The sequence below is a fragment of the Telmatherina bonti genome (assembly GCF_933228915.1).
Source record: "Telmatherina bonti genome assembly, chromosome: 11".
Taxonomy (NCBI): Eukaryota; Metazoa; Chordata; class Actinopteri; order Atheriniformes; family Telmatherinidae; genus Telmatherina; species Telmatherina bonti.
The window spans coordinates 17,606,464-17,618,894 of NC_136629.1; the positions used below are offsets into that span (position 1 = coordinate 17,606,464).

The 12,431-nt window shown below is 38.9% G+C and overlaps 1 protein-coding gene across 1 annotated transcript in view; it reads right to left on the reverse strand.

Annotated features, from left to right (window-relative positions):
* Positions 1-1,292: 1,292 nt before the first annotated feature.
* The window catches only part of dntt (deoxynucleotidyltransferase, terminal), a gene marked incomplete at both ends in the record, with an annotated part of 136,870 nt that continues 125,731 nt past the window's right edge, over positions 1,293-12,431 (reverse strand). Inside the window, one exon of the mRNA XM_079249223.1 lies at positions 1,293-1,379. Within this exon, the coding sequence (XP_079105349.1) occupies positions 1,293-1,379 (87 nt within the window). The remainder of the gene's footprint in view (positions 1,380-12,431) is intronic.

Here is a 12,431-nt window from a genome sequence, read left to right on the forward strand (position 1 = left end):
ACCTGGTGCGAGCGCTGCAGCTCGAAAGTTTTGTTTTGTGTTGGCGAGGCAGGAAGAACAGCACGGCAGGAGCGAGAGAAAGACATGCCAAAAAGGGGGGGGGGGGGGGGGGGGGGGTAAAAGGCCTGGGTCAAGTCCTCAAAGTGCTGGACTGTTCTAGTTAAAGATCTTTAAATAGGGTGATTGTCTAAAATGCTTTCCTCTCATCTGTCTCTGCTGTTGTTGAGGCTCCATGGGATAAAGTGAGGGCTGAGCATCATGGGAAAGTAGGTTGGGGTGATGACAGCGGGGCAGATCTCGTCATCGCTGGATGAGCAACTCAGCCCTCCTCGCGTTGCCAAAAGGGATCAACAATGCTTCTTCATTAGTGGATCGCTGTGCTGAGAATAAGGACGCACGTCTTGATAAGCGACCGTTATGCATTAAACATTATGAAAGCCAAAGAAACACGATAACTGATGCACTAGAGCTGAAGCTGCTTCGAATGCCAAGAGCCATCCATGTGGTTAGTGGACTCATTTACCTTCCATCTGAATTCTTCTCGATTTCCTGGTGCAGCTGATTACCTCCAATTTTCAGGCAACCATCTGGGGGGGGGGGGCTTCATGAGGGGGAACGATGAGCAGAGACTCTGGGTCTCTGGTTTGAGGAACGCCAGTTAAGTGATCTCTTCTGGATGTAAACTTAAATGGAGACTAAATGGCGACGCAAACGCTCCTCTATCTGATGCTCATTACCCGCCTCTCCCTTCCTCAGAGACCTGGCTCAGCTTCACATGGAGTATTTTCCTGCCAGGAGGAGGGTGATTACAACATTTTGCTCGACAATCAGCCCCCTTCCCCCTCGCTTTCTCTCATCATTTCCTGTTTTCTCCCTCGCCCTCCTTTTCGCTCAGTGGTCACCTCCTCCCCCCTCCCCTCCATCTTGCTGCTGTGTTTCTTTGTTCTCTCCTCCATGTGGAAGGTACTCCAGGCAGAACCTACAGTACGTCTACTGATTTGTCTTTTTTGTCCTGCCTGTGATTGCAACATTTAGATGCAGGCAGGCCTCAACGCTACGGGAGGATGTTTATTCGCTGGCAGACAATACCGAATGTGATGAATGATGAATCACACATCAGCGTGTAATCCAGACGACAACGGCAACAACAATATTGGCAACAACAACAGGAAAATTTGGAAATCAAAAGCTGTTTGAAGGCAAATCACGGCAGAGGCTGCGAGCAGCAAGCAGATGGGATAATGGCTGATGTACACGTGCAGGGTATCATCCATCCGGGGAGGAGTGCAGGCCTATGCATTTCTCTGCCAAGGCTCCATGTACTCGAGACCCAGATGGGCAAAGATGTCCCTTTCAGTCTTAGCTTCCAGGAACTCCTTCTAGAAAGAGAGAGAAGGCAAGAAAACCCAAAATCACCAACCTGTGTAGAAATTTGTGCATTCCCATCCATGACATCAATGCAAACCCATCATTTCTTTATGTAGGGCCTCGCTATTCCAAGAAATGCAGTTCCATCTGAGTCCATTGCTCATATTTTGGAGTCCTGCCTCCTTTGTAAGCAGTCAGTATAAATCTAAGATGCTATTCACCCAGTTCGTGCCAAGGATCAGACACGCCATGATGGTGCAGATTTACATTGGAGCATCCACCTCCCCTCCAACGCATAAACACCCTAACCTTGCTCTAAGTGATTGCTCTCTTCAGTAGATGAGTATTTTCCCTGACAAATCACGACAGGGCTATTAACTGCTGGCGGTCTACCAGCACAGCGCGATGGGTTATGTCTCTATAGGAGTAGTGACGAGGCATGACTCACCTTGGGAGAAAGACAGCCCAGAGAGAGGAGGGGGGGGGGGGGGGGGGGGGGCTGTGATTCTGACACGGTCTGCCTTCAAGTGCTAAACTGGACTTGACACAAGAGCTTGTCAGCTCCAACTGTCAGCCAAAGGCGGAGATAACTGAGAGCAACTAGTAGGCAGGCAGGAGAGGGGAAAACCACTACAAGGCACGTCTCCTTCCATACCGACTTGTTAGTTTTAATGCTAATGACGGGTTGGCCATGCAGGGCGGGGGACTTCTGAGTACATAATGCTAGAAGTTCTGCTTGTATCAGACTTTTTTAAATCTCTTTCTAGGTAGATTTGGGTTCAGATAAATTACATTTCATATAATTTTGGGCTTTGGCTGTGATTTTAATTGATCATGTTGACATTAAAGAAAATAACAGTAATGGAAATGTGGGGAGATTGCTGCAGCAAAGTGTGAAACCTGTTTTCCCAACAAGCGAGCACACTCCAGCACGCTGAATTGTAATCAAATCAAATCAAATTTATTTATGAAGCACTTTTTTATACAAGAAGTAGCACAAAGTGCTTTCCTTGACTAAAAAAAAAAAAAAAAACATATTTCTGAAAGTTAAAAGCTTGAGCCATCACATGCTTAAGTTTATTACAGCAAAATTTAGGAAACACACACACATGCAATCATACTGTCTCTTTGGCTGTCTCACCCACACACACACACACTAAGTACACATAAAACACTTTCAGTAATGACATGGTTGAACTAGAAGAAGTTCTCTGCCATCCATGACTTTATAACTAAATTACCTTTTAAAAGGAAACATGGCGATGTAAATCTGTGTGTCACCAGTAAAGCTGTGAAAACAAACACCATGCCTTTTGATGACCTCCCAAATAGTCTACATTTCTAAGGCTCACATTGTGTTTTTATTTTATGGGTCCTTGATGAGCATCTTCAAAATAGGAATAAAACCATTTAAGAGCAGTATCTGAGAGTTACGCAAAAGTACTGCTTCAGAAAAAGTGTTGGTCTGCTAAATCAAAGGCGATCCAATTGAGCTAAGACTGAGGCGCCAGACTTTTTAAAGTTCTTAAGGCATGTCATAAACGAGAAAAAAATGTTCATTGTGAACTAGAGTTTATGATGGCTGTAAATGGCTTGTATAATTTTAGATTATGGCATCATAGGTTGGTAGTCAGATTTCATAACTTTCACTATAACTCTATCTATCTATCTATCTATCTATCTATCTATCTATCTATCTGTCTGTCTGTCTGTCTGTCTGTCTGTCTATCTATATATCCATGTATTTCTTAATTTATCTCTCCTCATTTACTTATTGATTTTTAGGTTTTTATGCATGCTGTCTAAAAGAATAATAATAATAATAATAATAATAATAATTATATATATATATATATATATATATATATATATATATATATATATATATATATATATATATATATATATATATATATATTTATTTATTTATTATTATTATTATTATTATTATGACATTGCAGGAAAAAAGGATGATTAAATATTTAACTGATAAAAGAATACATATATATATATATATATATATATATATATATATATATATATATATATATATATATATATATATATGTATGTATGTATATATATGTATTCTTTTATCAGTTAAATATTTAATCATCCTTTTTTCCTGCAATGTCATCACCCTCACAAAAACAGGTTGAGACAGATGGATATTTTTTCTCTTGTATAATTATGCAGTGTCACTTGGTCTTCAGTCGATTTCCTGATGAAATTCAGTGTCTCTGTGAGCATGAATGCCAACTCTGTCACTCCAAAAAGATTTCCACTGTAATCCACTCTTTTGTACCAGACTTCGGATGATTTGTAGTGAAATGTGTTTGTGCGTTTGACTGAAAAAGCCCTGAAAATGCACCACAAGTCAACTTCTGACTTGCTCTGCTGTTGAGTCCCATCCAACACTTTTCCTGTCCAGAACAGCAAAGCTATACTGGAGTTTACAGATCCATGCATCGAAGACAGGCTGCAGAGCAAAGCCTTGCATTTAGATCATTCAAGTGACAATAAGAATCAGTAAATTTGGAGGGAGTTAGCCATTTAGTTTGGAAGATACTGGTCACATCTCCTCACTGTCAATTTCATTTTTATTCAACCTCTGTTTTTATTTATGTGTTTGATTAGGATTTCCTGCTTTGGCAAATTACAAATCCTTCAACGTCTTGTTAGTTCAGTTTATGCTGTAAAGTGACTGGTCTCGTGTTACTGCTTTTATGAAGACGTTCATCTAAAATTCTCTAAATCATTACAAAATTTTGCTGCACTCATTAAAAAAATGTCATTTGAAATCTCCATCAAAGGTAAAAACGTTAAAATATGTGATTCATACTTACATGATTAACTCATTTTCCAGTTCCTAAAACTGATATATTTGATTTAAAAAAAAGTGCATAAAAAACTGATGATGCAATATGAATGTAAACTCTTTACTTCACTCCATCTCAGAGGTTAAAATCTGCTTATCGTCTCACTGCTTACGTCCATGCACTTAATGTTGCATTTCACAGGGAATTGCAGAGAGCAATAGCTACAAAACAAAGAAAGAAGAAGAAGAAAACCTGGGTTTAATAAGCTACAAAACTCTTTGTGAGTGACCAAGTATCTCAGATAATCTCTGCTCTCATTTTCTCTTGCACACAGAAAACTTTCCATCTCGACTGTCAAAGGGAATGGGATCTCTCCTTAACTCAAAGGGTGTATTGTTGGTGGAATGATTACATTTGACTGGAACCATCCCGAGGTCCATTAAGTGGTCTACCACTGCCTGTATTTTTCACTGCTGTCATAACCCTGAGCCCATTTATTGCTTCAGCCACTCTAAACACATTAAATGCAGACACAAAGCTGCAGTTTATGACGTGGCAAGCTGAACTGTATTAAACATGGAAGGGATAATAATTGCAGACAGAATGAAACAACGCAGGAAATAAAGAAAGCCAGACAAGGCCAAAGTGAATCACAGCAGATATAGATTTTTATAGAAGGGCTTATTGTTCAGAGGAAACAGGAGACAACTAAAGGAGAAAACACAGATGGGAGTTTCAACATTACCAATTTAGTCATTGTCCTGGATCAGAGCTAAAGCCCTCTGTCCCACATGCACACCATTTTCCACAATTCCTACAGTTCTTAACATGCCCTCAGGTAGATGCTGCTTTATTTACTGGCCACAACACAGCATGGGCTCTGTGGGACATAAATCCACAAACCTTATGTACCTTTGAGTTTTCCCCTTTAGGCATACACAAGAAGACTACGCTTGAAAAGGCAAAAGCAGTTTTGATTCGGGGGCTTTATGGTGTATCAAACGGAGCTTAGAGCTGAGGAACAGAGAGGCGGTTAATGAGAAAGAGAGGCTATCTGTCTGAGACACTCATGTTGTCAGCAACTGGCAAACCATCAGCACCACAAGCCTAAATGGCAGCAGTGTGTGTTACTGCGAGCCTGTGTCCTTGACTTAATAAGGCACTAATCAGCTACATGTTTCTCTGTCTGCCACGTAATGACATCCCTCATGGAAGTGAACACATATCAGTTCCTGCTAAACATCTGCCCCTTCCCTGCTGCCCGTCATCCTCCCTCTGCCACCCGGCTCACAGCTTGATGGATGGAGTTGATGGCTGCCTGCCCGACTTAACTGACACATCAAAGAGACAGAGGGAGACAGAGATGGAGGAAAAACCTGGTTCACTGTTCAACTCAACGCTGCCAGGAAACACTTTGAGGACATAAACATGGAGGCAGCTCAATATCAGCCCCAATGAGTTTCACCACGAAAAGAGAGTGGGATTTAAATGACTGTAAATGTCAACGATGAAAAGTTATTTTGTTTTATTGTCATTTAACTGTATGAAACTTAGTGATAATAGTGGTTATCATGTACATATGTTTTGTCTTGTCTTCATCCGTTAAGTTTGCCTCGATGTACTTTTGATGCAAAACAACCGCTGCCTAGCTGCAGCACATGTCTCTCATTCACCTGTAAGAAGCAGCTGATCTGAATCAGCTGATCAACGTGTTGCTATGGTGACGCCTGTAATGGAGTGATTTTACAGTGGTTTAGCTTGCTGAGCTACGTGTGCGTCTATATAAAAATAATGCATGCCAGATGGAATTAAAAAGGATCACTGATCATGGTATAAATGAACTAAAATGACAGTTTGGGTAATAATTATAAAGCATGCAGCTCCTGAGTCTGAGGACACAACCACGTCATGACTTAGTGGAGAATTTTTAAAAATTTCGCACCTTCCTTTGGTTTTGTTTGATTAACTCTCATGCTAAACTTTGCTCAAATTGACCAAACTGCCTGTACAACATCATGCTGTTGCAACGTCTACAGGAAGATGTTTCCTGAAATGAACACTGATCAAGAAGATAAAAGCAGGACCATGAAAAAGAAAATCTGGTGCTGGCCAGGACCAGTTAGATAGATAGATATTTTAGATAGACAGCTAAAGAGCTGATGCAAACAAAACTCTAAGTGCATTTACATTGGGATAGTCCACTAGACTTGGTCCGATTGGGGACTCAGCTCAGCTGTAGGGCAGTGCATCTGGACTGAGATCGCGTTGACGTTGCACTTTGGTCAAACAAGCCAAACCTTTAGAATAATATACGCCCATTCTCACCAAAGGAGGACTGCACTATTATTGAGCAAAAGAGAGGACAAGACCCGCGGGAAAATTTTGTTTTCTTCACTTGTGAGCTAAACATGGAGACAAAACTATTGTTGCGTTGGTTTTTTTATTTTGTCTTATACAAGTATATCGCAGAAATAAACTGCGACAATGGACGCAGTATGAGCAACAGATGAGGCTATAGGACTCTTAATACGATTGTGGGTAAACACAGGCGGTGTTCTCCGCCTGTATTTACCCACAATGCAATGCTACATCTAATGCAGGAAGAGTAGTCTGCTTCCTGACTGGCATTTTTGTAGACAGACCAAGTCCGCTTCTTTGATTCAAATCAGAATTCGTTTGGCGTATTCACAGCTACCCAAACAAAGCAGACTTTCCGAGCAAATGGACTTGGATTTGAATAAAAAAAAAGGCTGATTTGTGTTGTTAATCCATGCAAATTAACTCATTTAAGTTCCCTCGCAAAAAAATGTACCTGCACACAAATTTCAAAGTGTTGTTATCTGATTTTTAGAGCTGACTTTATTCAGCAATAGCAACAATGACTATTGAGGTCAGAGTAAATAGAAATTCCACATCAAGCTTTTAGAAGCTGAATGTTTTCCTTGTATTGTCATGGAACTTCTGCTGAAAGAAACAGCTTTCAAGTTTAAGCACATTCACCTTCAGCACAAGATATATAGATACATTCCTGTAAAGAGGATACACCTGCAGGCAGAGCATAATCTCCAGAAACTGTTTTTCCACAGGAACTTCGGAGTATCAAATCAACTAATGACACTGATATAATCTTTTTTGTTTTTAATCACTATTATTATTTGTGATTTCTCCTTTTCTCTTTTCTCCTTGACAGTAAGAAATAGATTACTATATTACCAAGAGATCATGGAAAAAAATTCTTTGATTGCCTCTAAGTTAATTTGACTTTATTGCAGTGCACAGGAAAGGGCTGACAGGGGCAGAAAAAGTGGGAAGTCGATTATGCCCCTGGGTCCTCCCTCTGCAACAATCTGCTGCACACCCACTCTTCCCCCATGCTCCGGTCTGCAAGAGTTGGGCTCACAGGACAGCCTGAGCAAGCAAAGACAGCACAGACACCTCACTAATCACACCGGCAATTAGTGCTAGCATCATAAAACAGAGCTGCCTATAAAAGAGCTATTGAGTTTAGTATTATCGTCATTACCTATCCTTCTCCAGTTTGCTAATCAGCCCATGCGCTGGGCAGAGAGGCAGACAGGTAGAAAATAATGATTTCCTAATCAGAAACAATGAGATCCTCGCTCGACGTCCCTGGTGTTATGGCGCTTTGCTCTCGTGGAGGAGTAAACATTTGCAAATCACAGTTATTTAGTTGATTAAGCTGCCCAAAGGCGATGAGCAGGCACATCAAAAAGTCTGACTGAGGTGTAATAAAAGCAGAGTGGGTTCTCTGTGTCCTGATGATGTTACCAAAGCAGCAGCATGACACCTCAAAATTCATATTTCATCTTGCATGTATTGTCATTGATTAGAGGAGCGACAACAAAGCAATGACAATTTATCATAGTTTGATAATATTCTGTTTTCATCAAAAATATTCATGTTTTGATAATATTCTTTATTATAAGTAGAAAACGACCTTCAAATGTTTTCAAGTGCCTGCTCTTAAACTTTTGAGAACATTTTTTTTCACTGTAGGGTCATGGTTAATATAAGCCTGGTTTGTGTGATGAATTTTTCACAAGTCTGCATGAATTCAATGTCATGATTTTGTAGCAGTTTGCCATGCACAGAAAATTGCCAACTAATATATTCAAATCGGAATCACTTTATTCGCCAAGTCTCTACCTACAAAAAAGAAATTTGACTCCAGTCACTTGAAAATAAAATAAAGAAAGAAGCAATTTAAATATAAACACAATAAACACAGTATTCACATGTTATTCACATGTTATTTACATGGTATTTACATAGTATTGACAGGTTAAGGTAGCAAAACTGCATCAGCACTCGGTAGTGACTACCATGGGAGACATTTAGAAAGTCTGTACGCAGAGGGTCTGCAGAGGTGTTCTCCGCCTGTAAAGTAAATCCACTGCAAATGGAGGAAGTCTACTAATGGTCCCAATGTACTAATGGAATGTGCTAAAATGTTTAGAACATTTTGATTTTTACAAAACAGCCACGCTGGATAATTTTGAAGAGGAAAGCGCAAAAAACAGCATGTGTAATTATAATTAACTATCTGTGACTTTTGCTCATTACTTGCTGGTGGCATGAAAGCTGCTGAGTTATTCACATAACGCATTCACTGTGTCATAACTGATACACATCTGCCCATTTCTGACTCCCCCCCCCCCCTGTTAGAAGTTGAGTTTTTCTACAATTTCTCTGACATCAAACTTTTCTATGCCAAAGCTTCGGAACATACGTTGAAAAATATTGATAACATGATTGTGAATGCTAACTTTTGCTTAACGTTTGTACTGAAGGCTAACTCCAAAGCTAGCCACCAAAGCTCAAATCCGTTTTTTAAATATTAACTTAATCTTACATTATCTAAAACTGGATTTCAGGGAGACAGTTGATGAAATATCTGTTTTCTGTACCTGATGACAGTTTAACAAAGAGTGTGGCCGGAGTCTATCTCAGCTGAGCATCAAACACCACAGATTCAAATGCATTTCAGGTAAAATAAAAGGAAACAAAACATTAGGAAACTAAACAGCAAAAATCACAAAATAAAACTGGAAACTAGAACTAAAACAATAAATCAAACGCTACATCATGACAATGACTGCTTTTGTGTCATGGTCTATTTTTGCCTGCTAACTGATTAGCATTAAGGCCTCACATTAATGTGAATCCTGTCTTAGAAATCCACTTAGTCTGCAGCAATCTATGAAAAATTTAAGTTACAAAAAGAGTCTTTTTCAAGCCTTAAATCAATGGTGGATTGGTTGTTATTTTTATTTTTTAAAAAAACAACAACAAATTTGTTGTAGTCCATGCAAGCTAATTCGTAAGTATAACAATGGCTTCTATTTACGTTGAAACAACCAGTGCAAGTTGTATCATGTGACTGCGGAACTGACTGATGTACTGATCCTGTGAGAATTTTAGTGGAAAAGCCCATGTGATTGTTTATAAGGTTCCTCTGAAAATGTTTTTTGTGAAGTCTTAAAGCGTCCCAATCATTTCCACCTCCATCACATATGTCTAATAAGTAGGGCTGGGCAGATCAATCCAAATTTCGATACTATCAATACCAAAGCAATCAGTATTGTTCAATATCAGTAATAAGATTGACATTGCTTTAGTTGAGGGATTTGGGAAAATAAAGCCAAAGAATATGAATGAAAGCCAGCTGTAGTTTTTGCTTTTGTTTAGCTCATTTGAACTGATAAATGTATTTTTTGTCAAAAAATAAAAGGGAACCACAGAGTTATTTTATTGATTTGTTAAACTGTTGATGTTATTTTTACAAACAAAAAAAACGTACACTTAAATTTCTCAATTGTGCCATTCGGTTTGTTAATTAGATTTTTTTTTTTAAGTTTCTACTTTGTTTTATTAGGATCATAATCATAATCAATAATCAAGGTAAAATTCTTAAATAATTGTAAAGTCTTGAGCAAAAAGTATCAGTATAGAATTTGTATCAACGATATTTGCCCTGGATTTTTTTTGGTATCAGATCGCTACCAAAATTTGTAGTATCGCCTGGCACTACTAAAATAACTAGATGGTCTTCCTGGAAAAAAAAAAAAGAAAGAAAGAAAAAATTCATGGTTTTAGAAAACTACTTAACTAGAAATGTTTGTAGAACTTAAATAAACTCACTAAATCGTGTTGCAAACACATGAGGCTATGGAAGAAATGTGATGTGATGAAAAATGTATAACTGAGTAACACAAAGTTTGTTGTCTTCATAGATATTCCTTTATGTTCTCCAAAGAAATCAAATTGTCAACTGTGTTACTTAACATTACTGAAAATAATTCATTTCGATTATGCTGCAATTTTCAGCAATCTTCTCTCAGATTTGCAGAGACTGTAACTGTAGTTTGGTTTGACTCCTGCCCATATAGACCCAAACGGAATGGTCTTCTAATGATAACAATAAATTCACTTTCTCCGCTCCAGTGAAGCCCATAAATAATTAATTGGTTTGTTGAAGAGGGGTTAGTTTTGCATGAGCAATTTGCTTCCTGCTCCAGACAGTGTGATCTGATGCTGCAATGTCAGCTGTCTTCTCATTCTGCTCAATTAGATACAGCATTTCGGCTAAATATGAGCCTGAATTGTGAGTTTTCACATCACATTTTCACACAGGATCTTATTAGTCTTTTAAAACAATGGCTGATCTCAGGCAGGGTTGAGTGTAGAAATCTATTGAGATTCTTTACTTTGTTGCTGTTTAAAAATGTCCTTTCTTTATAGGTTTCCGACATTTTTTGCCAAGATGTTGAATTTCAAACCATTTTGATGGTAAGAATGTGTATCTATTTTCAAAACTTTGCAGAGTTAGTCTCCTGAGTTCAGATCCAGACCATGACTGAGTCATTCCAGGACTTGGCTACAATTTCTTGATTTCACACATATGTTTTCTGAGCAGTATGCTTCAGAGTTGCTGACTAAAATAATTCCTCAACTCTCGATCCAGATCATTTTAGAGAAGCTTTTCACTCAGGTTAATTCTTTATTATTTAGTCGATCTTTTATTTCTTTGCAAGCCTGTCTCCAACAACCTGTTGCAGAACAGACCTGTTGTTGTCAGGCTGTTGCCATCATCATTTTTATCTCATGAAGAGTATTAATGAGTAGCGTTCAGTGCCGGATTTGCTTGACATGCTTGTGTGAATTTTGATGAAACAGAACAATCTTCGTCCAACAGTCATCATCGTGCCTTTTAACAAAATCCAGCTGAGCTGTTAATTAATTTTTAGGGGCTTTTACAATAAGCTGACAATTGGCCATTGGGCATGTCGGAAGAGCAGTGAGTGTCTTTCTTCTGCTATTATTGGAGTGTACAACATGTCACCATTAGCAGGCTTCTTTTCGAAGCCAGTCTAACATGTAAAAGTGGGTTAAGTGGGGTAAAAGACCTATGATTGTCCTCCACAGTTTCCTTTTGCCCTAATACAATGATTTTGGATCTGTTTCATTGCAACTGTAAGGTATGGTTAGGAGGAAGAGGATGGGTTAGATGTTATCATTCCCTGGTGTTTGGTTTATTACCTCTGCCATGGTGGAGGTAATGTTCAAACACACACCATCAAATAGTTGAACAAACACTATCGGAAACACCCCGTGCTTGATGGTGTTTGACTTTCTGTCATTCTGTCTGTAAGCAACATCATTTTAAGAGTTCTGGGTGGGTTTTAATGACATTTTCGGGGGACTCTCTGAAATGGAATAAGGAACAAGTCGTTGATTTTCAGGTGATCTAGATCATTGCTTGAATCCAGGAATTATTTATAGTATCCTTTTCTATGGGAAGACAGGGATAATTTTGCCATCAGAGCTTTTAAATCAGAAACAATGCCTAGAATTAAAGCAGCAAACTCCTCATACCGTTTTAAAAGATGGCAACCCAAATCCAAGGTTGCAGGAGGTAAACCTGGCAGGATTCTGGTAATTTCAGCCTTGCATATCTGGCATGTTGCTGTCTTGCTTCTGAGACTTTCTTATGAGAAATCTTTGCCAAATGACTAACATTACACTAATGCTAACCACATGCAGTTGCCTCACTAAAAATCGCCATGCAAGATAGTGTAACTTCCTGTGGCTGTATGTGGTGGGCTTAGGCAGAAAAAAAAGTATTATGATTCCATTCCTGTAGTACTGGATGGTGTTTAGACATGAAATACTTGCCAAACCTGATCTTGATATGGATCAGCGAGTATTTCTGATACTAATGTG